At 35.5% G+C, this 25993-nt stretch overlaps 4 protein-coding genes across 8 annotated transcripts; 2 read left to right on the plus strand and 2 right to left on the minus strand.

Moving 5' to 3' along the window:
• Window positions 1-5847: 5847 nt before the first annotated feature.
• LOC109007627 (ADP-ribosylation factor-related protein 1-like) lies at window positions 5848-8746 on the minus strand. 2 transcript variants are annotated; one of them, XM_018987378.2, is made up of 7 exons: window positions 8660-8746; window positions 7863-8069; window positions 7568-7708; window positions 7202-7310; window positions 7013-7074; window positions 6326-6429; window positions 5848-6200 (listed from the first exon to the last, which is right to left on the minus strand). In XM_018987378.2, exons 2-7 carry the CDS (start codon window positions 7953-7955, stop codon window positions 6092-6094), a joined length of 618 nt encoding a protein of 205 aa, XP_018842923.1. In that variant the 5' UTR covers window positions 7956-8069; window positions 8660-8746; the 3' UTR covers window positions 5848-6091. The 2 variants fall into 2 exon arrangements, with proteins under 2 accessions (XP_018842923.1, XP_018842924.1); XM_018987379.2 differs by having other exon boundaries at window positions 7863-7997; window positions 8660-8719.
• Window positions 8747-9774: 1028 nt separating this feature from the next.
• On the plus strand, window positions 9775-13320 carry LOC109007629 (protein phosphatase inhibitor 2-like). 3 transcript variants are annotated; one of them, XM_035694334.1, is made up of 6 exons: window positions 9776-9882; window positions 9960-10044; window positions 10783-10880; window positions 11699-11811; window positions 12088-12267; window positions 12829-13320. In XM_035694334.1, exons 4-6 carry the CDS (start codon window positions 11796-11798, stop codon window positions 13092-13094), a joined length of 462 nt encoding a protein of 153 aa, XP_035550227.1. In that variant the 5' UTR covers window positions 9776-9882; window positions 9960-10044; window positions 10783-10880; window positions 11699-11795; the 3' UTR covers window positions 13095-13320. The 3 variants fall into 3 exon arrangements, with proteins under 3 accessions (XP_035550226.1, XP_035550227.1, XP_018842933.2); XM_018987388.2 differs by having other exon boundaries at window positions 10783-10836; XM_035694333.1 differs by lacking the exon at window positions 9960-10044 and having other exon boundaries at window positions 9775-9882; window positions 10783-10836.
• Window positions 13321-16841: 3521 nt separating this feature from the next.
• Window positions 16842-18519, plus strand: LOC109007630. 2 transcript variants are annotated; one of them, XM_018987390.2, is made up of 3 exons: window positions 16842-17167; window positions 17561-17652; window positions 18094-18519. In XM_018987390.2, exons 1-3 carry the CDS (start codon window positions 16960-16962, stop codon window positions 18142-18144), a joined length of 351 nt encoding a protein of 116 aa, XP_018842935.2. In that variant the 5' UTR covers window positions 16842-16959; the 3' UTR covers window positions 18145-18519. The 2 variants fall into 2 exon arrangements, with proteins under 2 accessions (XP_018842935.2, XP_035550411.1); XM_035694518.1 differs by having other exon boundaries at window positions 16885-17167; window positions 17564-17652.
• A 2440-nt stretch (window positions 18520-20959) lies between these two features.
• On the minus strand, window positions 20960-25324 carry LOC109007628 (leucine-rich repeat receptor protein kinase EMS1-like). The gene has a single exon (XM_018987382.2). The coding sequence runs from the start codon at window positions 25191-25193 to the stop codon at window positions 21309-21311; it is 3885 nt and encodes a 1294-aa protein (XP_018842927.1). The 5' UTR covers window positions 25194-25324; the 3' UTR covers window positions 20960-21308.
• Window positions 25325-25993: the final 669 nt, after the last annotated feature.

Raw genomic sequence — 25993 nt, forward strand, 5'->3', positions numbered from 1 at the left:
ACGATTCCAAACCATTTCCCTAGTTCGGAAAGCCCAGATTCATTCTCTGTCACTAATGGCCAAATTCAAAGAACGAGGGGTTTCTTCTTATCTCATATTTTATAGTTAATTCATTCAAGATGATGGCATGAATAACTCGAAGGGGTTTAGTCAACGGCATACAATGATACAAAACCGGGAATAATTCTTTAAAATTGGAATAGGTCATATCTCATGTAAGACAAAAGATGGCAATTGATAGTTTTTTTTATATGTAATTAAATTTCAGTTTAATCGACAATTCTGCTTGCTGACAACATCAACTGTGTATATATAGTATTGAAGAAGAAAGTGGGTTATTATTTTGTTGTATACTTTTAATTTTATGTTCTCTATAATGCTTTGCAAATTGAGTTATTTGACTTCGGGACATATAATAAATGATATGCATAACACTTCTCTTAAATAACAAAAGAAGTCTACCATCCCAAGAGATTCCTGATTTCCAATGTCTAAAAGTTCATTAAATAATATTATAGATTTTATCGACTTTAGCCACGGTCTACTAATATGCCACATTTTAAGCAGCTGTTTAAGTGATAAACATATGAAATCACTTAAAATGTAACACATAAATAGATGTAATGGATTGAGTAAGTACTGCACATTTATTTAGAAAAAAAAGTAGGGTCTATTATTAAAAAATTAATTTTTTGACGTTGATTTATATTTATTTATTTTTTTTAAAAGAAGTGAGTGACGTTTCCGCACTCTATAACAATAAATATAATTTCTCTTATTTTAAACGCATTTTCTGTCTATATTTTAAAACGGGATGTGTCGACTAGTGGTAGTTGGGAGTTTATGTACTTTGCAAACATCCCTCGACTGTTCCGAAGAGAAAATGAAGAGAAATGTATTTCTTATTTGGCTTGACCAAAATATAGAGGTTAATAAATATCACTATACAGTCATAATTCATATTCACACCTACACTTTTTTTTTTTTTATAAAATGTAAGGTGTTTTTCATAATATGAAATGTGGAGGAGTAAATAGTTACTCACGAAAAGAATTATTCTAATATATATATACGTGTGAGTGTGGACTTCCAACCTCGCAAGAACTACAAAAAAAACTCAGCTCTCTCTGCTTTGAGCTTCCCTTACCTATCTATTTTTCCAGCATGGCGACCAAGAAATCCTTATTCCTCTTCCCATTGCTTATCATTATACTTGCACTCACACAAAGTTCCAGCTCTCATCATATTCACCAAGTATCGGATCAAGGAAAAGAACAAAGTTTAAGAACCAAGAATTCTTCCATACTTTTTAGAAGCTACTCTACTTTACCGACCTCCCTGGAGGCCCTGAAGAAGAATGAGAGCTCTGCAGTTCACACAGTTTCGCACCGACTTGTCCCTGTTGGACCAAACCCACTTCACAATTGATTAGCTTTACAATATTTCGTATCGTATCAAATTACGTTAGTACGAAAGATAAAGTATTTCTCCTATTAATATAGCTCATTCTTGTTAAGATCAAGGGCATTACCTAAAGTTGATCGCCTTTAGTGGATTTTGTGGAGAGTGACCCTCTCAAATCAGTCGACTTTTGTTCATTTCTTCATCCATTTCTCATTTTTATTTGGGTTTTCAATACAAATTCTGTCTCTGTATTTGGGGTTCATAGACACGAGAACGATCTCTCCAAGCCGATGCCATTCATTTTAAAATATATACATAGAATAGTAAAACTCAGAATTACAATTGGCAGGGCTTCCCTTTTTTTGCTTTGGTTTATCGTCTGTTCTCCCCTGATTTTCTTTGCACCATGAATGTTTTGATTGCACCCAACTTCTTTGTAGGCTCTACATTATAAATTCTTTTCAGTCCATAAAATTGGTAGTGATATATGGAAAGAGTTGTCAGTAAACCACATCTACTACATTGAAGTGTTTAGAAGTATTTCTCATTTTAATCATCGTTTTTTTTTTATATATATATAAAAAAATTAAAAATAAAAACAATTGTCCTATGCAGCATCATGATTCATGACGATTAGACTCACGATATCTTTATTTCTTATCAAAATAGAATGCATCTATGAATATTAACTCTAGATTTTAGAAAATAAACAAGAAAAATGAAAAAAACAGAGTCAATAAGAACTTCTAAATTTTGAGTCTTCCTCTGGAATGATACTGTCCAATTTCCAGAATTTTGGGTCGTTGACTGCGAGCAGAGCTGCTCTTGATTCTCCTACCGAAGGCAACATACATCAGGTCTATATATCCAATTTTCGACGTCTATTAAAATACTGGGTACGTTATCAATTATCAACAGAACAGTTTCAATTTTTCAAACACAAATGTTGTACAGAAGGAAGCAGCACGTGTCAGGGAACATCATGGAAAAGTGACGGCAGAGGATAAAGTGCAGGTCTCAGACAAGTTTTTGGTGGCCGCACCGATTGCATTGCAACTCACGGAGTTTGGGAACACGTGGTTCCGGAGTTCACCATTTGTCAAACCCAACGCTCTCACCATGCTCTGTTCTTGAGGGCTTGACTCTAGACACATACACAGAGAGAGAGAGAGAGAGAGAGTGAGAGAGGTAGTCATTTTTCGAAGATTGTCGACGCAGAAAGCTAGATTCCGGAGAAAAATGACGGACCGGAGTTCTGTGGACTGCCTTCCGCCGGGTTGGACCGTGGAAGTGAGGTTGAGATAGAACGGCAAAAGAGATAAGGTAGAGAGAGACAGAAAGAGAGAGAGAGAGAGGGAGAGAGGGAGAGAAAATAAGGCGTTATTTGAGTCACAAGATTATAACATACCCTCTCCCAGTTAGTGCTTGTGCAATGTTGGATTATTATATAGGAATTAAATGAATGTGATCATCAGCTGTGTTTTTCAGCATGGATGCTGGCAGGCGGACCACCCAGGTTCCGCCAATCTGCCATCTGTTGCCCAATTTGGTTTTTTGTTGTGGATTGACTGGAGTATTCATTTGTACAGTTTAAGTCTATTCTAGTGGTGACTGGATGAAAACCAGTTAAGCCGTCAAATAGTGAAGTTATATGTTTGGAATTATATTGAATGTTACATTTGCAAGTCTGCCTTATGCAGGGCTGAGTATTTGACTCGTTAAAAATATATTTTGAGGTTTGTTCATGCTTTAGATCTAATCTAGTTTTGGATATATGTTTTATCTATTACTATTGTCACATTATTAGCTTTAGACAAGAGAACAAATGTACTTATTCAAACTTTTTCTCGTCTTCTTGTTACTCTCTTAGTCACCTGCTGTTGCAAAGAAGCAGAAATTAGAACTCAGTAGCGCAGGGGAACACATAAAGTTGGATGAGAGGATGATCAGAATCTTAAATCTGTCACTACAGAAAAATGTGTGCCTCTCTGTAAACTCACTTCTGTTCAGCATACAGTTCTAAATTTCCATCTCACCATGACATGATTTTAGTGCTGTCACATATTTTCCTCTTGTTAGTTCTCTTTGATTCCCCTCTTCCTTGGGTGGGGGATAACTTTTATGGTCTCCTTTTTAAAGCTATTATAGAGTAATGTTGTGTTAACATGCATGTCTGTTGATTCGGGGCTTAATGATACATTTAACTGATAGAAAGATTTTCCTTCAATTACTGATTATCTACAGGAAACATAGATATAGGAAGTTGGGTCATGGTTTTTGTTGATAATCCTTACTCCAGGTGACAATATTGAGATTTTCAGCAGGAAGGCTCGACACAAATTTTAGCAGCCCACACCTACCTGAAGCCAAGGATTCAGAGAAGATAGGAGGAAAGAGTGATTTTGCTGAAAATGTGTCTGTATCTGCTCCTGCAGTTGGGTTGCATCCAGCAATTCAATCATTGAAAAGTAAGGGGAAAATGCATGAAAATGAGAAGACCCAACTTGGCATGAGAAAATCTAGAAAGAAAAAAGAATATAACTTGCCTCGTTGGGCTTCAAAACGACTTGCTGGACTTGGTATTGATCCAACACCAGAACTAAATGCTACTCGAGCTTGGCAATTTGGTAGTTTGGCTCATCGGGCATCCCTGAAGCCTGCTGAGCTTGAGGCTCGGGTGGAAGGAGGGAGTAATTTTGGCAGTCAGAAAAGCACGAAAGTGTTGGAGTCCACCAATTACACACATGGTTATGAAGACTTGACCGCTCCAATTGGGCATACTGGAAATATACGGAGAGAGAGTAAGGATGAGCAAAAGGACGAATCCCCTACTATTTTGCCTGTGGCGAATTCAGCTATTTTGGAAGAATATACTGGAAAGGTTGAAAATGGGAAGGAAGGCAACGAGAAGCCAGATATTCTTGTTGACCTGCTTTCCTTGGATCCATCGCATGATCCATGCATCCAATTTGCGATAAAAAATCTCACTGGAATAGGCATTGATAGCTAGGTCCTTGTTCTGGAGTAGCCAGAGTAGCCAAGTGCCCAGTAGCATGTTGGATATTGGTTGATGCCGACAACAGTTGTGTGCTTTTGGGAGACATGAAACAAGGATGTTATGTTGTTTTGCCTTTCCAGGACCTAGCTATTCTGAAACAGCATGTTCGGAAGGTTGAAAATAACTACGACAACCACGAGAAGCCAGGATCGCCTCACAATATGTCCATTTGTGATTCATCATTCATGGATGGACCCATTCATAGAGTTTGCCGTGAAAACTCCAACTGGTGCAATACCAGTGGATTGTGTTCTTGGCGTTCCCTGCTCCTTTCAGGCCCAGCAAAGCTCATTGCAGACCCAGGCAAGCAGTGGCGAGATGTCATCGAATGCTGGTTTTAAGAACTCTTGTCAAACCAGGTTTTTGTGTCAACAATTTGACACTCTGGAGAAGCCCGATTATAGGCATCAAGCTCTGGTGGAGCCTGTATTACCGCAAATGGTGCGTGTCATCTTGCAGAATCCAAGTACCACTGTTGCTCATGGTGAAGGGAGAGGCAATAGATGCCAGTAATAGGCGATCCACTTCTACTAACTTCATATGTACAGCTTTATGGATTTTGTAGAATGACGCTTCCTGGCCATTAGCCTTTTAATTTCTTGTGCTAATTCCTTGCTTCAGCAAGCTGGCTATGATCTACATCCGATTCTGTGTACCCTCCGAGCTTTTTGAGAAGCAGCTACCCAGTAGTAATCCGTCCGGGGGCAAGCATGAGGCAGTCTCTTCAATTTCAATTTTAGTCTGTGAAATGCCATTGGGCTTGTACTGCCTCTAATTGCTGTTCTTGCTGAAGCTGTAAGGTATCGACCAAACACAACTTCAGTTTCTCATCCAACTCCCAGTGTTGTAATGAAGTTTGGTTTAACAGCCACTTTAATTACTGGGAGGAGAAAATCCGATGGTTAATGCTCTGGATCACTGTATCTCTAAGATTGTGACTTAAAAAGTGGGTATTTTTTTTTTAAAATGAATTGAGGGATCTGACTCGTTCAGTTAAATTGAATCCAACACTCGCATTTAGAGTTTGACATCTGTTATTATAACCAACGAAACCAATACAAATCCAGCATGGAATTAATGGAGGATTAATGGGTTTAATCCCTTTAATCAAACCGAAGATGATAATACAAATTGACAGTCGAGTACAAGAATTGGTTGGAGAGAAGTGAAATAAGGGTTTTAAGACCAAAAGTCGCTAACGTGACTTATTTGGGGAGGCCAGAAGGTATAATGTGCATGATGTTAACCTGCTTGGTTGATGAGAAAACAGTGATGAACGAACCAGTCATCAATTCTTTCCTAGCGTAAAGATAGGGAAGATGAGTTCTCAGCAGTCATCAATAAATAAATAAAAAAGAATAGAAAGTTAATGTACCCATTGCCCATCCAAATTTCTCTTTACTGTAATACAAATCAGAAGATAAAACTAGTAATAATAAGTATTATTTGCAATTCTGTTGGTGAAATTACAATGAGCACTACTAGGCCAAATATGTGTTTACAAGAAAAAGAAAAAGAAAACTAATTTGTAATCATTTAGAATCCAATACTAAGCCCTGATTTATCTACAGAAATTAAAGTGAGGCAAAAAAAAAAAAAAAACACAACTTCAATGTGATATACCCTCTTCTATGCAGTAGCAGAGCCGGTTACGCCTGCACGAGCTCTTAACGTTTCAGTTCTCTTGCTTCTCTCCATTGCATCCACTAGCCATTCTACACTTTCTTTAATCCCCATCCTGCAATCAAATTTCAGAAATTTGGTGGTTGTGCACTTTTAACATTTGATGAATCTGAGAACTATGCTGGTAAAGAATATAAAAAACTGGAATCACACAGCAACCAGTTTGATACATCTACTTACCCATCATATGCTGAAACACCTTCAAACATGTAAACCCTTTCATCCAATTTTTTAAGATCAAGGTATCGGGCAAGTTCTTCTGCTGATACAGCTTCAGCAAGATCCTGCCATCAAAATGTTATGTAACTAACTACTAAGTGAATATTACTATCATTTCCTGAGTGACTACGACCAGTCATTTAAAAACACTAAGAAGACGAAAGAAGAGAAACCCATGACTCTCCATTCAGTTCTCTTACAAAGAAAGAAAAGGCAATGTAGAGCACGTTTTCATTCTCAAGATATCATGCCCTCATCAAGTATTTCCTAGTTCTCCATATGAAGCAAAATAGAATGGATACAATAGTTTCATCGGAGGCCAAAGTTCTTAAGAGACAAAAAGAAACTACATCAAAAGATCAATGATGCTGAAGTACAGGAGAAGAGGAACAGCAAAATGATTCAGACAATAAAGGTTTTACCATGTCATAGTAAAGAATCCCAACTCAGAGAGAGGAAGACAGACATTGTGAATTAGATATTCACCTGAAGAATAAATCATACACAAAGTTTTCCAATTTCCAACATAGCCAGCATCCTTTATTAACTTCAAGAAAATGCAAGTGCAATATGCTAAAAATTTCCATCGCATTGTTGGGAATTTGAGAACAAGATTTGGAGTCTATTTTGAGCAACAGCTGATCTCACCTGCTTGTTTGCTAATATCAAAAGAGGAGCTCCTTGCAAGTCTTCATGTCGAAGAGCCTTTTCTGGTATTAAATTAAAGGTATTAGTGCATAATTGAAGTGGTAACTCCAACAAATCTTCACTACTATTAAAATTGTGGTCTATTCAGTCAGCAATATGCATTGACAAGTCAAAAGGAGTATCACTTACCCAGTGCAGATTTTGAATCTTCAAAGCGTGCCGGACAAGCAGCATCAATTACATATATCACGGCATGTGCTTCTTCATAATATTTCTCCCAAATAGAACGTAGACCAGGCTGATAGGATCAAAATCGCATCAGGGACTAATCCATAAACAACACCCCCGCCGCCAACACACACCAAAAAGAGGAAAGAACGCCCAAACCCCAAAAAAAAAAAAAAACAATTGCACTAGTATAAATAATCTCACCGTTCACGAAAGTCTTACATTGCTTCAAACGAAATGTTATTTTTCAGGTAATATGTGTGGGCATGCCTCTGTGTGCCAAAAAAGTTGAAAATTGCATACTTTTTATGTGTGAATTTGACATACCTGACCTCCAAGGTCCCAGAACACAAGTTTTGTATTTGATGCTTCAATACGACCTATATTGAGTCCTACGGTAGGAACAATTCGATCAGGGGGGAGGCCTTCCAAGTTTGAGTACACTGACTTCAACTTTTCCAACAAAGCCTACAATTGAATATATTATACAGGGATTATGAGTGAAATCCAGCAGATAGTTTCAACATAGATAAAGGTCAAGTTGAGGACTATTATTTCAAAACCATCCAAAAGTGTTGAGTATTCTAAAGTCTAAACAGAAAATAAGAAGATGACGCATTACTGTTTTCCCAGCCTTGTCAATTCCAAGAATGAGGATATGAAACTCAATCTTACTAAACATATACTTCCAAAGTCCATAAAACAATGAGAACATCTCTGACTTGTGTACTCTTCCTTATTGCCTGTTCCTTCTAACCTTCAAGGGCAGAAAGAAAAGGAAGTCATAACAGCTTATTTGATCCGGCTTTCACTCTCAGTTTAATGCCCCCTGGAGAAGGAATAGATATGGTACATATTACGTGGCAAATAGAACAGAAATGAAGATTCAAGTTTTAAGGGCCCAATCTCTCATTGCATTACTACTATTGATTTACTGGTTAGGCCGTCTGCATTACCTAGGGTCCCATTGTGTGAAATTTTGGCAAAACTCTAGTTATTGTTCATTTTCTTCCTCAAGTTATCAAGTTTCAGCCAAATCATTTTCACTTTGCCTTTTCAAAGTACATCTAAGAAGGTTACAATCGATTGAGTTCATTCCAATCAACAATTCTTTGCTTCCCACACTTTTCTATCAAAAGAATTTACATAATACTGTTTTTGGAACACCAAACATCCTAAACCCAATAAACAAACCTACAAAGGCACAAACGCCGAAGAAAACCCCAAAGATCAGAAGATAAATATACAAGCACAATCTGAAAAATTAGAATTTGAGCAAATCAAGACGCAGATCAGGAAAGAATCATCATGCATGGGTTTCATCTATTAAGATAAATGAAGGTTGGATTCATAAATGATATCAAGGTTGGAAAAGACAAAACAAGACAGAATAGTCGAACTCAGGATCGAGGTCGAAACCTGTAGCGGCGTCGAAGAGCAGCTGTGATTCTTTCTGATTTCGTTGCCTGCAAAATGAGCTCCTGAGTCACAAATTATACTCTTTTAGATTTGTCCCCATTCCTCTGATTTTTTACGCTGATACCGACTTTACCCATGCTGAAGTTTTCACTTCATGTCGGTGGGCCATTGATAGAAACTCGCCCTCTAATGTCGGATGGCTGATGTGGTTAGATCTGATTGGCCATGTCTCGTTGGATGTTTATATTTATTTCTTATTAACAAAATTTCGATCCAATAAAATTTTCTCTCAATTTAAGTTGAAACAAAAAAAAACATCTTCTTTTTTTTTTATCGGTAATTGGAACAATAAAATCACCTACCTAATCTCTTAAATTATTATTTTTAAAAACACAAAGATCAAAATTATATGATAAAAAAGACTCTTATGTATTTGTATTGTGTAGCCTATTTTAATAACAAAATGTGTTATGACTATAAAAAGATTTTATAAAATTAAATTTAAAAATTTGATGTAATTTTATATCATCTATATTAGATATATTTTATAATAAAAATAATTTTACAATCTGACATATAATATCAAATCAAGTCAGTTTAAAGTTTGTTTTTATAAAATTTATTTGTGATTAAAATATTTCTTTTTAATAATATATATCTCTACATTAACCATTTTAGGTATACATAACAATATCAAAGTTTTTATTCCAATCTAGACCTAAAATAAGAGAAATAAATGAATGAAATAGACCTTAAAATATTTATTACTATCTTATAAAATGTTAAATAATATAAATATTATAAGATCTTTTATATATATTTAGCTCTCTTTCATAAAGTGTTTTGTTCAAGATAAATACTTTAATTGTATAAAAAATTTATAAAAATAAATTTACAAACTGATGACTTAATATGATACATTAGATTATAAAAATAATTTTACTATAAAAAAAATCTAATATATTGTATAAAAACATATCAATATATAAATTTATTTTTATAAATTCTCTTTCACTTATATCTCTCTTTCAATATTAATTTATTTCTCTGTTCCAATATTAATTTATTTCCATGCATGATGTACGGTCATAGTCAGACGAAGGGTAATCACGGAAAGCGAAAAACACTTTGGAAATGCAATAAGAACGAACGCCCTCTCCCTTTCTCCTTTTCGCTCTTCAAAGTTCGCACAAACTCGCTCGCAAAATTTCACTCTCTCACAGGTTTAACTCGTTAATCTTGATTTTATCGTTTTTCACTCCTTAAATTTATATATTCTATTATCTGTTTGATTCTCCAGAACCCGTAAGAAAATATGGATTCCTTCCATAATATAACATTGAGTTGACCCAGTGTTTTCTCCGGCGATCAAACCGGAGTGTAAGGTATCCATCTCTTCTTGGATGTAGAGATTTATGTTTTCAATCTTTTCAACGTTGTGTTTGATGCTTTAATACATTGTTGATCTGTGGCTCCACCGATTTTTTTCTGTTCTTTTTAATTGATAGGTTACTGGGTTTTAGCCTGTGAATTTGGTCTTTGTTGGATTTCGCGGTTCAATTATTTGTGTTGGAGTTTTGTAAAATTCATACTTAGGTTTCGCCGACAAGCTGCTGTTTTCTTAGAAGGATTTTTTTCAATTTTTTGCAATCTTAGTTGCGCTCGTGTTTGTATCTGCTTCTTTTTTTTTTTTTTAAGAATCCTCTTTGCCTTTGAATGTTGACCGAGTACTTTAAGGAAATGGTGTGTTGGATTGAGATACAATAACAAGATTTATGATAACAATCATTTTCCGTAAGATAGATTTAAGTGAGAATATTCATTTTTGCTTCTATGTGATCCTATTCCTTACTTGAAGATTTTATGTTGATGGGCTACTTGGAAGGTGAATATCATGAGATTTCTTATATTCATTGCTTCTTACTGCGTTTCTGCTTGTGATTTCCCCTTTTTGTAAATGGTTTGATAATATCTCTTTCGTGTGTCACTTCCACTCATTAATGCTTAAGTTTTCTCTCTCCTTTCTCATATTTCTGTAGATACCCCGTTATAATCAATACCACTGGTGTTTAGTGTTGAGAATTTAACTAGAGGTTTCAAATTTTTTTTTTTTTTTTTTTCAGGTGAATTAGGTGATTGTGCTGCTATTTTCCATCTGAGGACATCAGCAAAATGAAGTAATTTACACATTCTCTTTAGATTTTATCAAAAGTTAAACATGGTAAGAAAGGATTTTGTGTCACCTTTAGATATAGAATTTTGGAGATAATAATCAATCAAGAAGCTGATTATCATCAGATCTTTAGAAGTGAGGGTGTTTAGTGACTAGGATTATTTTAGATGACGATAGGGATGAAGTGGATGTTACAATATGAATTCTATAGATGCTACAGATACTCATTATTTTAGAGGAAAAATCTTTAAAAAAACTAAATTTATGAAAACTCTGGAAAATCATTAAATAAATTTTCATGAAAACAGATAGATAAATTATAACTTGTTAGGATGCAGCCAAAAGGCAGGCTTGGTATGAGCTGTAGACTCAGACATCTGGGCTTCGATTCTGCACTAAGAGTTTTCTTGGATTACCCGATACATGGTTTTGGCGGGTGAGATTGTGTATTTGGGTTTGTCTTAAAATATAAAGAGATCAAAGTGGAAGAGTTATTTCATTACAACCATAGACTGTGTCTGGAAGTTGTAGAAGCGAAGCATGAACAAATGTTATTGCAATTTTTGTGTAGAAAATTTTGCATTTTCTATTTCAAAAATCAGCTTAACAACCCAAAGTGCACTACCATAGTTATCTGGATTCAGCAGCCATAGCCTATGGCCCATAGTACTAATTGGTACTGTGGGTGCAAGATCTTTTTTGGGGTTTGTACTTTCCACGTTTTCCAGTAGGATATTCGGTTTGTGCCCTTCTATTTTTGTATAATACTATGAATTATTTGTTATTGAGTTTTAAGTGCTCTATATTATGAATTTTAATTTCAATATATACTAGTATCTTAACATTTCTTCCCATTTGGATAACAGGGGCCGTGTGAGATGGGATGAGGCTAATTTGGAGGATATTGAAGCAAATAAGCCCGTGAGACAGAAAATATCTGAACCCAAGACACCATATCACCCCATGATTGATGATGAAGGTGAGTCCGAGTTACATTTTGGAATCCCCCTAAAAAAATGGAATCCCTTCCTCAGATTCCCTGTCAAGCCAATTGTCTATGTATATTGATGTGTATATACTAAAGGCAATGAGTGGTGCCATTCTTGCTCCAAGCACCAATATATAAAGGATTTCAAATGCTTGAAGGACCAAATCAAGTTGATTTATTCTAGTATCTGAGAGCTTATCCCTGCTTTAAGAAAGGTTTTTCCATTTTTCTAAATCAGTGCTATTTGGATTATGTTGAACGATGTAGGATCTTTGTCTCCTATACGGAGTAGATTTGACGAATGTGTTGGTGATGCAATGCATGCTGAAGCAATACGAACTGCTTTGAGTGATGTGGCTTCATCTTCAAGTACAAGCGATGGCCAGAAGTCGGGTGGCTGGACATCGCCTGAGGATGAGGGAGATGCTATGGAGCAGGATGATGAAGGTTTTCATGATGTGCTTCTCTTCAGTTTTCACCTTTTTATTCATCCACTCTAATAATCTTCATTTCCATATTTTTTAATTTAAGTGTTGGATCTATTTTGTGCTTAATCATCTTAGTTGATCACAATGTTCAAGGTATTCAAAAGAGAGCAGGTAGGAACCATATCTCATGCCTATTTATTGAAACATGACCTAATAGATGGATTTAGTTGGAGTTGCATATGTTATAATATTCACAGCATGTTGATTGTTCTTAAAAGAATTCTAAGATTATTGCTGAGATTTAGGAGGATGCATCTATCAGTTTTGAACATATTCGTATGTAATATTCTTCTGTTAACAATTTGGTCAAAAACTTTTGAGTACTTTAGTTCTAATCTTGTTCAATGATAGCAGTTGGCTAGTTCTAAAGGACATAAAATCATCAAAATATTTCCCTTCTTTCCTGGTGGTCCCTCTTGTAACGCTTTTTTTAGTTTGAAATTGAATACTTGGTTTTGCATCTACCTCTCCCCTTTATGATATATATCCTCTGTTGGCTCTTTTTGTGGAAAAAACTCAGATTCTGAGACCGATAGGAATGGCATGAGTTTTAGGGAGCTCAGAAGAGCTCACTATGATGAATTTCGGAAAGTAAAAGAACTTCGGCATAATGGTTCATTTATTGAGGATGAAGTTGATGAGAAGGGCGATGATGATATGGAAAGGGTTGGGAAATGTGATGCATCTTCATCGTTAACTGCTGGTGTGAAGGAAATAGACATCAATGAAGAAGGTATTGCAACTTTGCCCCAAAAATCTTCTGCGCCTCCGGCTAATGGAGCTTAGATCAAGACACACATGGCTTAAAAAACTGAAAATGTCATTGCATAATGTTAATAGTTTTGTGGTTATCTGGTAAGAAAAAACTTGTATGGCTAGTTTTCTTTGTCAATGCTTATGTGAATAATTTATTTTTTACATTATGACATGTAACGCCCATATGAAAGGCCCAAACTACATGGCCTATACTTCAAAATAACTAGTCAATGATACAATTGGAGTCCTATTGGAATCTTATAAAGAGTAAGAACTTCTCATTCTCATACAATGTGGGATCTCATACACCACCTACCATTATCCTTATTATATGGGGGTATCACAATCTACCCCCTTTAAATTTTCGACGTCCTCATCGGGCCTGTCCATTGTAGGTGGCATGACTCAAGTCTCACATTTTTTGTTGGGATAGGCTCTGATACAATTTATAACGCTCCAATGGAAGGCTCAAACTACATAGCCTATATTCCAAAATGACTACTCAATTATACAATTGGAGTTCCATTGAAATTTTATAAAGAGCAAGAATTTCTCTTTTTCAAATAATGTGGGATCTCATTCACTACCTACCCTTATCCATATCATATGGAGTATCACATGACATGTTAATGTGACTGTTCCTTGAACCATCTTAGCCTATTCACTTGACAAAGCAATTTTTCCTATTCTACTAGTAACTACACAACTATGTGGTCTCAAGTAGGTATGAGCTAAGAGCAGCTTCTTTCTCATCTAAGCCCTGCCACTCTTTTTTATTTTTATTTTTTTTGGGGGGGGGGGGGTTGGGGTTGGCAATAGTGTTTGCAGTAGTGTATCAAAGCCGCGCGCAGCTGTATGGTTTTTGTTGAACAGATATATGGCTTGTCTGAGGGTCATTTTTGTTATGATTTTCGTTGCTTTATTGGTTAATCACTTTTTTAATTACGGAATGGGATCCAATCTTGGATCTTTACCTTTGGGTAGCCTACCATGGCCGTTTAATGAGTGTCGATATATTAACTCCAAAAACCAGAAATCTATGTTACTGAGGATCTTCATATCATAATCTGATTCATGTATTAGGCTGTAATTCGTACATGTATGCTACAGTTGTAAAACGAATCGAGCCTATTTTATATGGTCATTATTCTTTTTGAGTTGAGTCGAATTTTGACTCGTGTCATCCATCTTCTCCAAATGTCGTGCCCACGCCCACTCGTACAATAGGCAATTGCTATCATCCACCTTGCACGCCAATACCGTCTTCCTCCTTTTGGCAAGAGCAGACAAAGTTAGCCCACGCTACAACCCACATGGCCTGTGTACCATCGTGCATGTTATTCTTTCTTATGGCATTTTCATTGAATTCCGGTTTGAATATAAAAATATTTCTTCTCATCTTATTTTATTATTATAATTTTTTAAATTTTCATATAAAATATAATTAATAATTCAATTATTTCAAATCTTAAAATAATAATAATATTAAAAAATAATATTTTAATAATATTTTATTCAATTTTCTTCTTATTTAATCTCACTATTCAAATCCAACCTAAAACAATAATATAAATGTTCAAATCAGAGAAAGAGAGAGAGAGACTTCAATGGACTCCCTTGCTTCCCAAATATGCTCTGAATATCTCTTTCTTTGCAGCTCGGCCTTATCCTCGGCGATATTGTGAATCTTCAAAAAAACAAAAACAAAAACAGAACCTAATAAAAGAAAAATTCTATTCCTAAGCCTCGTACACCACACACCAACCTTTTATGATTTCTTTAATTTTATTCTCTTACTAAATGTATGGTATATAGATTATGAGTAGAATAATTCAATTATTTTAAGAATAATAAAACCAAAAAAAACTTTTAAAAAATTTTTAAAAAATAAAAAAATTTTAGTATGTGGTGTATGGACTTATAAATAGCAATGCTCTAAAATCACTCAAAATCGAGCATTTGTGAGGACTGGATTTTGGGACCCAGCACAAGCAAAAGTACTGTTCTTCAATCACTATCTATGTTTCCTTATCTTGATATCAATACATTTATCACAATATCCAACTCTCCATATGACAGGTGGCCTACAGTATTTGCTGCTCTGCTCTTTTGTCATTGTTATGAACAGACAAAATCCTTTTTTAACTCGTGGGTTACAAAGACAGACAGACAGACAGACAGGCAGAATGAAAATTTTTTACTTGCTAGGCATTATAAGTTTTTAACTGAAAAAAAAAAAGGCAAAGAAAACTAACAAAGATTGACCAAAAATTCGAACAGATATTTTGGGAAGCCATGCATTATTTTGGTCCACAAGTAGTAGCCCCCACATAAATAAAGAAAGAGCCTCCTGGAATGCACTTTGCCACCTTTTGTGTCGAATAAATTCTGTCGATGTTGCTGCCATTGTCGCGGCAACTATTTCGTGAAAATCGTGACCAACACAATATTTATATATATATATATATATATATATTATTCTTAAAATTAAGATATAAAAATTGGGAATAATAAACCCCGAAATTCTTCATATTTGTATTTCTTTTATAATTCTACATTAATTCAGCTTTCTTAAAACTATCAAGCTAGTTTTACGTCAAAACTGAGCCAAATTGTGCCCTTTTTTCTTCTCTGCTAACATATACAAATATGCAATATATACATAGTAATGATATCTTATGTGCAAGTTTTACATATTTTTTTTGAAAAAAAAAAGTGTAATTTATTAAAAAAAAAAATTAATGTAGATCTCATATTTATCTAGTTTTTTTAAAATGAGTATACAAAATTTATACTTCTTAAAACTGTAAATATCATTTCTCAACTTGATAATATCCTACAAACCAATTGAAATCGAATATAAATTTTTAAGGAGAATAATTTGTACACGTAGAAATTCCTCTAAAAAAAATAATCCTGCTACTCTTCCTCCTAGCATGTACCGTATGCCTGCAATTGCACTTTCTTTTATTTTTCTTTTAAATTTTTTTTAAATATATATATAATTAGATAAATATGAGACTTACGAAAATTAATTTTTTAACAATAAATCCTAATACTAAATCCTACTACTTTTATAAAAAGAGTATGTACAGATATTGAAATAGGATATAATATTATTCAATTATTTATCTAAATTTAATTAATTAAAAAAATAGATATTAAAACAGTATTTAATTTACTCAATTACTTATCTAAATTTAATTTACGAAAAAAATAAAGAACACATTTTTAAAAAAAATCCCCTGATCAGATATTTATTTCCAAATTCTCGGGACCTGATGCTTTGCTTCAGTCCTCCCATATCCAAAAATGAAAAAAATTTACAAAATTTTTTACTATTTACAAAATTTTTATATATTATAATTTTTTTAATTTATATTATAATTTTTTATTAAATATTTAATATGTAAATAAAAAAATAAAAAATTGAATTAATTTTAAAAAAATTAAAAAATTTTAAATTTTAAAAAAATATAATATATAAAAATTGAGGAGGTTACGTAGAATTCTCTCCCAAAAATATCTATCTATCACGTCACCAACTTCCCAAGAACCTTCAAAAGGCCATCAGATATTTTTAACCCACCTGATCCGTACCGGTAACCCCTCGGCTACCTAAATCTTTCGTACTCGCGTTTTTCCATGAAATATTTATTAAATTTCATTCAATAAGGCTAGAGAGAGGGGAAAGTTATTTTTTAAATCCACATGTGCTTTAACGGCGGCGAGTATATCCTTTCTATACTCTCCAGTCAACTACCCTTTCCTACCGAACTGCAGTTACTGCACACCCTCTATAAAGAACAATTTCCCCATCTTTGCTATTCATACGACTCGCATCAAAACCACCGGGCTGTTTACCGGCAGCGTCGGACGTGGTTTTCCGGTTGTCATGGACTCGCACGTACCAACCCATCAAACTGGTTCATGGACCAACGAGAAGCACGTGCGCTTCTTGAACACCATGGAGGCCACGTTTGTGCGTTCAATGTTTGAGAGCAACGATCGGAATGTTCTCCGTCTGGACCGTCACTTGCCGGACAGCTCGGAGTCGACCTTAGATTCAAAGGCACAGAGGAGAGAAAAGCACGCCACCTCCGGTAATGTTAACTGCATGCTGTGAACTATCGTACACCGGTGGTGCAAGTGGCGCATGTTCTTGTCAATGGGTTTCATTTGAAGTTGCTAACTAAAATTCAATTCTTTATTTGGTGCACATTTCTGTTTGTCTAGAAAGAACGGATTTTTATTAACATGTAGAGAGGTGAAAAACATTTTCCCGATGAAATATTAATGTTTTAAACTTGTAAAATTAATGGGTTTCGACATGCCAAACAAACACAACCTGCAGAAATATGGGTACTGTAATTGTCGAATATGCCTTAAGATATTTGTGACATTATGACATCCTTTTTGGTCTTATTCTCTCTGCTCTTTTTGGAGTTCTTTTGAGTTAATCACGCTAGTTATAATTTGTTTTGGTTTTCTTGCAGTAGGCGGAGGATCCAGAAAGGACAGCACTAGAACTGACAAGAGACCAAGGGCTAGAGTGTCATCCCGCCCCTGTAATTCATCAAAAGATCAGGTTGGTTACACATTTTTGCAATAAACATGTCACAGTTTGTTATTTATAGGTTTTTTCTTTTCGACTGGGTGTGAAAGATGTGAACTTGTCTACAAATGCTTATTGCGCAGTGTAATTTAAGAGTTTGAGGTACTTAACTACCCGATCCTGATTCTATGGGTCTAAAGAAATTTAACCTGACCCCTCTCAGCTTCTGGGTTCCTCTTCAACCCAAAGTACAGATCTTTGTGAGCTATTGATTACAATGAACGACCTTATAGTCAAAAAGGCCTTTGTTTTTATACGTTCTTCTGCTATATGTATACATGGGTTTATCATTGCCGGAGAGGAGGCTGAAATTGCACCCTTTTTTCTGGGTTCTGCATCTTGATTGGAGTCTATTTGAGAAGGTATAATGCAGTTGATCTTTATGATAGATTAAAGATTTTTGTGTCCCAACAGGTGGTCCCACAGCTGGAAAGTAAAACAGACGGTGATCAAGATGGGACATGAGAGAGACCCCTTTAACGTACCGGTGGCACCTGTCATCTGTGAAAGATTCTTTCTGTAATAAATTTTTTCGTTTATTTTCTTTTCTGCTGTGTTTTTTTCACCCTTATACTCTCTTCTTCCTTGTTTTATTTGCTAGTTTCTGTTATACTATGGCTGGAAGATTTGTGCATGGGAGATCACCATTTGAGTGCACTTAAAAGGATTGAATGTGCTATGCTAGTGGCCATTTTAGTGCACTCTTCATAGGTGTCAAACCCATTTTGTATATTCTTCTGGATCGTCAATTTGGTTCAGTGCCACGGTGTGTGATAGGTTGAAAATTAGCGTTTTCTTCTTTTTAGTATTCCTAATAGAGTTTGCTATTAATTTCCTTCCTTTATGCGCTTACTTTAAGGATTGTTTATACAAGATATTTTGCTTAGGGTAGGTGTAGGATGTCAAGTCGTATTAATGAATTGTGTTCATGTCATATCAAGACATATATATTATATTATATATGTCAACTTAAATATTACTTGTTAAGTTTATCGTGTTAAAATTTTAAATTTTAGCACGACTAATTATTATAATGTATCGGGTTGTGTCATATTAATTCGTTTTGACCGTTAGTAAATATTAAGAAATATGTTAACACGACACGATTTAACTCATTTAAATCTATTTATGTTAATGGGTTGAACAAATTTGAAATTAATTCGTTTGACTTATTTAAGTTTAGTATAATTTTATATAAATGTTAAAATTATAATATCTATATAAAAAAATATAAAATTAACTATAAATTCAAAAATACAATTTAAATTATAAAAATATCGAAATTAAAATTTTAACAATTTTACTTTTAGATATAAGAATATAATTATAATTTTAACTTTCTTAACTGGTCAAAACAAGTTGACTAGTTATCAATTCGTTAAGTAATTGTATCTTAACAGTTTAATTCGTTTTAATTCAAATCCGTTTAGATTAAACTCAAACTCGTTATTATCGTATCGTGTTTGTGTTGAGTTAACGGATCGTATCACATATTATCACTCTTAGATAATGGCGTTTAGGAGTTGGAATTTCATTCTTACGTCCTCCTTTTAATACGAGAAGTAGTGATTTTATAAAAATAAATTTATAAATTAATATAATTTGATATAATATATTAAATTTTAAAATTATTTTTATGATAAAATAAATTTATAAGAAATCGATATATAAATTTATAGAACGTGGCAATCAATAATTATTGTAAAATTTAGTGCATGGCTGAAGATGGTACAAAAGGGATAAAGGAGATAAGAGACGTGGACATCCAGACGGAGAATTTGCATATCGATCTGTTGGTCAAATCACATTTTTAATAATAAAGTTTGTTGTGCTATCCTTTCATGTTATAATGCAATCCAGTCCAATGGATTTTGTTAGACTTTTGAAGCTTATCTCTCCAGTAGAGAGGATCTATGGAAAGATTTTTTCCTGTTTCCACTTTTTTTATGTTAATATTTTGGGTTTTTTTCTTTTGTCAAAGAGGACTTTATAGAATTTATGACCACAAAAGGTAGAATACTCTCAGCAATGGCAGGTTAGGGGGCGAGATAAAAATCTCATTATTATATATTTTTAAAATTTTTATATAAAATATAATAAATAATTTATTTTTTAATCTTAATTTAATTTTTCAAATTTTAAAATAATAATAATATTAAAATATAATATTTTAAAATTTCAAACAAAACATAAAATTCTTATCTCACTTTCAAACTGCTTACAGAAACTTTCTATTGAAATCTTTTACCGAATTGTATTTTATTTGATTTTTATTATTATTATTTTACTTAATGATTAAGAAAATATTTTTAAATGAATTTATAATTTTTTTATATTTTTAAAAAATCTTTAAAGTGTTTAAAAAAATATTTAAAAAAAAACAAAAAAAAACGTTTTGCCTTTCGGTGAGATTCTCTGTGAGAATCCTCTGTGACTGTAGCAGGTTCCTTAGGGCAGGTTTAGGAACCAAAACAAAACATAAAATTATCATCTTATCATTACACATTTTACTACCTCCAATCGTCCACTCCTACTATTTTTTATTTTTTTTAAAGTAGAACTTAAGAAGCTATTATTTAAAAAATCCACAATATTTTGCAAAAATGGATAGAAAAGGAAGAGGTTCAACTTCTGCATTGTAACTTGTAAGGCTCTGTTTGATTGAGAAGTGATCTCAACTCATCTCATCTCATCATTATAATTTTTTTAAATTTGTATATAAAATATAATAAAACAATTCAAATCTTTTAAATTTCAAAATAATAATAATATTAAAAAATAATATTTTATTCAACTTTCATCTTAACTCTCAATCCAAACGGATCTAAAACTATCGCATCTCTAATGAGTCAAACTTCTTAAAACCATTTTGTTTGGGTTAACAGGGATACAAGGTGGTCAATAACCATTGAAAAAGGAACATTCACCATAAGAGACGGATAGATTTTAGGATAATGTATGCTTTATGTTGTGGGTACAAGACTTTGAATTCCAGCTCAAAGTATGTACGAGGTTGCTTGTAAGCTCTTTACTAATGGATCAAACAAAAGAACCAATGGTTGTTACTTGTTGGAGGAGAAAGATCCCTCCACCTAGAAGCCCTGTTCACAAACTTTGCTCAGCAAAAATTCAAAGACACAACATGAACAGATTAATGGATCGCCCACGAAATGTAATGGGTTGGATTTCTCTTTTCCAACCTTATAGTACCGTTTTATTCATTGTCAGTGAATTGGAATAAGAGTTGCCCAAACAAACAAACAAACAAAAACCCCATAAAAGTAACGGATTAAAGAGTTGAAAATGATACCGTTTTGGCGCCCTGGATCACGACAATGCTATACACATAATGGACTGACTTTCATCCTCCTTTTTTCGCTGCAATCATGAAATTCCAGACTACAAAATGGTGCAAGCCCCAGAATCGATACGTAAAAGTTTTTTTTACAGTACTTGCAGAGATATCAAATTACTCATAATCGTGTTTGAAACACCAAATTGCAGTTAGATTTTACTAAACTGAAACTCTTACAACTGAAGATTCTAACTTCTTCCTAGTTTAGTTGACAGTAAATTATTGTAACAATAAACCTATTACCCCTAATCAAACAGAAACGCTACATCTACTACTACTCTTTGAGCGCTTTCAGTAACTTCAGTACTTGAAGCATGGAAGGCCTGTTGGCAGGAATGTCAGACAGGCATACACAAGCAATCTGCAGCATTTGAAGCATCATCTGCTTTGAATCAGCATTAAGAACAACGGGATCAAGAACATCAATGGCCTTCCGGCTATTGATCTTTTGAAACACCCAACCGACCAGATTCCCGCCTTCAATCTCCTTAAATACAGGTCCAGTTGGCTCTTTCCCGGTCACTAATTCAAGTAAAATTACCCCAAAACTGTAAACATCTCCCCTTGAAGTGGACCTCCCACTCTGCCCATACTCGGGAGGAATGTAGCCAAATGTTCCTGCAATGTCAGTTGTAACATGAGTCTCACAAGCACTGATCAATCTTGCAAGCCCAAAGTCTGCAACCTTTGGTTCAAAGTCTTCATCGAGTAAGATGTTGCTGGCTTTAATATCCCTGTGAATTATATGGGGGACGAACCCATGGTGAAGAAAAGCAAGCCCACGTGCAGCACCAGTTGCAATCTTGAAGCGTCTATCCCAGTTGAGGATTTCAAGAGCCCCTGTCCGACTTCTCAGCCAAAGATCTAGGCTCCCATTGACCATATATTCATACACAAGGAGCTTCTCCTCCCCAAAGGAGCAGTACCCAAGCAATGGGACGAGATTTTGGTGCTTAACCTTTCCCAAAGTTTCCATTTCAGCAATAAATTCCCGATTACCCTGTGTTTTAGCTTCGCTTAGCTTCTTAACAGCTACGGTTTTACCATTGGGCAAAGTTGCTTTGTATACAGTTCCAAAACCTCCATCTCCAATTATGTTTGTCTTGCAGAAATTGTTTGTGGCTTCAAGAATATCAACCAAGGTTAGTTTCAGGAGAGGCTGCTCAAACATGGCTAGATTGATGCTCAAAGGTTCCTTAGATCTGCTGCTGCTTAAGAAATAGAGATTTCGATTTATAAAACTGTCTAATTTGCTTTCCTCGATTTCCTCAGGACCATTCTGCCAGCAGTTTCCAGGAATCCATTTCCTCATAGCAAAAACTACAGTAAGAGTGATGAGTGTAACTCCAACTACAATCCCAGCCAGCCCCCAGGCATTTAACAATGCTGACTTCTCAAAGCTTCTAATCTGGCAGTCCAAACCCATAATTCTCCCACACAGGTTTTTGTTCCCCGCAAGTAGAATTCTTGATAGGTTCAGACAGATACCGTTTCTGGGAACAGGCCCTTCCAAACTATTTTCCTCTAAATTCAGGAAAAACAAGTTCATTAGGCCACATATTTTTTCTGGTATATGTCCAGAAAGCCTATTCCTCGAAAGATCAAAATACTCAAGTTGCATCAGATTCCCAAGGTCTGGTGGAATATACCCAGCAAACAAATTTCCATGTAGATCCAAACGTGTCAAGTAGGACAAATTGCCCAAAGATCTTGGCAACTCCCCACCAAAGAAATTATTACTGAAATTCATAGTTTCAATCTTCCAGGACATGGAATTGGAGAACAGCTCATCGACCTGACCAGAAAGCCTGTTCTGCTGAACATAAAGACCCACAAGATTCAGCATGCTTGATAAAGATGCAGGAAGCTCACCATTGAGATCGTTAGAGCTCAAATCTAAGTGGGTCAGCTCTGTTAAGTTCCCCAAACTCAATGGAAGTGAACCAGATAACTTATTACCAGTCAAGTTGAGCTTCACCAAACTACTCAAACGACCTAAGCTTCCAGGGATCATGCCTGTGAGCAGATTGTTTCCAAGATACAATCCTTGAAGCTTGCGGGAATCACCAAATTCGGGTGGAATGGAGCCAGTTAGCAAATTCCCTGACAAATCCAATGTCGTAAGGTTTGTTAAGCGAGAGAGGGAACTTGGAATTCCTCCAGAAAGCATGTTGTTGCTGATTAAAAGATCCACCACCACCACACAGTTTCCCAACTCTTCAGGGATTGGACCAGAAAATCTATTGAAAGACAGATCAAACACCCCGTGGTGTTGAACAAAGCTCAAATCAGGCATGGTGGCCTGACGAAAATACAAGGACGGATTTGAAGGAATGGACCCAGACAGATTGTTGTGAGAAAGGACCAGGCATTGTAGCTGAGCCAGGTCAGCAAGTTTCTCCGGAATAGCGCCATCAAGAAGATTGTTTCCAAGGTCCAAAGTCGTAAGTGAAGTGCAGTCTCCAAGCTCCGTTGGAATGTTCCCTTCCAGGAGATTCGAATTTAAATTAAGAACAGAAAGAGCTGTAAGATTTCCAAACTCCTTTGGTATACCACCTCTCAACTGGTTATTACTGAGAACAAGCCTTTGCAAAGCAACTGCGCTGCCAATCTCCATAGGAAGAGAGCCCTCCAACAGATTATTCCCAGCAGAGAATTCCATCAAACTCGTTGAATTCCATAGACTCGCAGGTATTGTACCCGTGAAGTTATTGGAGTCAAGGTCAAGTACCATCAGTGGAAGCTCAAAAAGGTACCCCGGTATCGTACCAACGATCTCATTATTCACCAAAACCAACTGGGTAAGATTCCTGCACTTCAGAAACGTGTTCTCAATCGTCCCTGACAGGAAATTACTATCAAGATCAATCTCTGTAAGTGATAAGGCATTACACAACTCCTCTGGTATCGAACCCGTCAACAAGTTATTGCTCAAGCTAAGATGGTTGAGCATAGAGAAATTCCCAATCTCGGGCGGGATTTCCCCGGTGAACCGATTGCTTGAAAGTAAAAGCGACTCCATCATTTCCCACTTTCCTAGCCAAGAAGGCAATGGCCCCGAAAGTTCATTCTTTTCAGCAGAAAATGTCAACATGGGGAGCTCAGATAGCTCCTCTGGCAATGACCCGGATAACGAATTAAACGAAAGCATCAAAGTTTTTAAGTTACTACAGTTTCCAAGCTCGGCCGGAACGGACCCATTCAGCTCAGCAAATACGAGATTCAAAATGCTCAAGTTCTGCAACTTCCCAATAGACTTTGGTATTGAACACCTTAACGGGTTATATGAAAGGTCGAGTTTGCTGAGTGATTCTAACTGAGAAAATTCCTCAGGCAACGGACCCGTTATTAAACAGGACGGTGAAAAAAAGTTTTCGAGCTTTTGCAGCTCGCCAATTTCTTTAGGAAACTGACCAGAAAACTTGTTAATTCCGATATAAAGGTCAGTGAGGTTCTTCAAGTAACCAATTTCCGGTGGGATTGTCCCAGAAAAGGAATTGTTCGATATGTCCAATGAAGTTAGAGACTGAAGGTTTGTAAAAAGTATTGGTGGGAGAGAACCTGAGAGGAGATTGTTTCCAACGTCCAGGAACTGGAGCCGGGTCAAGCTCCCGATCCGGGGCGGGACGTTTCCGGTGAGTGCGTTGCCGGAGAGGTCGAGGGTTCTCAGCTGGGTAAGTTCTCCGAGCTGTTCTGGGATTTTACCAGTGAGAGAGTTGGGCCCGAGTTTGAGCGTCTGCAGCTGGGTTAACTCAGTGAGTTGAAGCGGGATCTCCCCGGACAACTCGTTGCCGCCTAGAGAGAGCTCTGTCAGGCTTTGAAGATTGGATATCTGAGACGGGATTTTTCCGTAGAGGAAGTTGGAGGAGAGGTCGAGAGAAATGAGGCTGGAGAGAGAGAACAGAGAAGGAGAGAGTGGACCTTTGAGGGACCGTGTTGGAAGGGAGAGTTGGACGATTCGGCCAAGGTGGCAGGAGACGCCGACCCAGTTGCAGTGAGGGGTAGATGGGTTCCATTGAAAAAGAACATGTGGGTCTTCAAGAGAGGTTTTGAAGGCCAGGAGAGCTTTTCTTTCTGGTATATGCTCATTGCGGTCTGAAACGGCCAAAAGGAAAAAGTAGAGCACAAAGAGGGTGAGAATCTGAAGCTTGAGAGCCATAACTGTTAGGGTTTATCGTGTGAAGAAATGGACTTTTTTTACACATGAAGAAAGCTTATGTAAAGGAGTCCATCAATAAAGAGAGGGGCATGGAGGTTGGGAAGCTTGAAAGCCATGGCAAATGCATTTCCCATTACACACACACAAATTAACACAGAGGGCGAGGTACGGTGCTGGAAGGGGCCAAAAGAAGTTACATGTGTCAGAGAAAGGGCACGCAGGTCACGTGACTTTGAGACATTGTAACGGCAACTCAGTTTTGGATTTGAGAAATCATACATATAAATTTTAAACAGATAAATCTTACATAAATTCTTGTAAAAAAATAAATTTTATTTTAAAAGAATGTAAAAAAAATTATTATTTATATAAAACTTGTCTAGAATTTATATTTCAAAAAATCTTCCTAACACTCCATATTTTTTTTTTAATTTTTATTATTTTTTTCTTTTATCAAATATTATTATATGAATAATGAATAAAAAATTTAAAAAAATAAACTCAAAAATATTTTTAAAAAAAATATTAAAAATTTTAAAAATTATAAAAAATATAAAATATAGAATATGGTAGAAATTGTGTAATAAAACTCTTTATATTTATGACTACTCTTTTGATTTTGCAAGAAACCACCAAAGGCTTGCTATTTATCCTTTTAGACCAAAATCCATAAAAAAGAAAAAAAAAAAAAAGAAAAATTGTGATAGTGACAATGTACATCCATCACGCAACATGATACAAGGAATCCTCCTCCTACTGCTTGGCTGCTACTTCCTTCAGAAAACCCGGGTTTTGTCTTT

The sequence above is a fragment of the Juglans regia genome, chromosome 10, assembly GCF_001411555.2.
Source record: "Juglans regia cultivar Chandler chromosome 10, Walnut 2.0, whole genome shotgun sequence".
Classification (NCBI taxonomy): Eukaryota; Viridiplantae; Streptophyta; class Magnoliopsida; order Fagales; family Juglandaceae; genus Juglans; species Juglans regia.

Excerpts from the sequence above, each read along its gene's own strand:
- LOC109007629 (XM_035694333.1), top strand. Across the intron at positions 11,812-12,087 it reads CCCCATGATTGATGATGAAG|GATCTTTGTCTCCTATACGG; the intron begins GTGAGTCCGAGT and ends TGAACGATGTAG. Across the intron at positions 12,268-12,828 it reads TATGGAGCAGGATGATGAAG|ATTCTGAGACCGATAGGAAT; the intron begins GTTTTCATGATG and ends GAAAAAACTCAG.
- LOC109007628 (XM_018987382.2), bottom strand. The coding sequence starts at position 25,193 with ATGGCTCTCAAGCTTCAGATTCTCACCCTCTTTGTGCTCTACTTTTTC.
- LOC109007627 (XM_018987378.2), bottom strand. The coding sequence starts at position 7,955 with ATGTTCTCATTGTTTTATGGACTTTGGAAGTATATGTTTAGTAAGATT. Across the intron at positions 7,709-7,862 it reads TTGACAAGGCTGGGAAAACA|GCTTTGTTGGAAAAGTTGAA; the intron begins GTAATGCGTCAT and ends ATTCAATTGTAG. Across the intron at positions 7,075-7,201 it reads AGATTCAAAATCTGCACTGG|AAAAGGCTCTTCGACATGAA; the intron begins GTAAGTGATACT and ends ATTTAATACCAG.
- LOC109007630 (XM_018987390.2), top strand. The coding sequence starts at position 16,960 with ATGGACTCGCACGTACCAACCCATCAAACTGGTTCATGGACCAACGAG. Across the intron at positions 17,168-17,560 it reads AGAAAAGCACGCCACCTCCG|TAGGCGGAGGATCCAGAAAG; the intron begins GTAATGTTAACT and ends GTTTTCTTGCAG. Across the intron at positions 17,653-18,093 it reads GTAATTCATCAAAAGATCAG|GTGGTCCCACAGCTGGAAAG; the intron begins GTTGGTTACACA and ends GTGTCCCAACAG.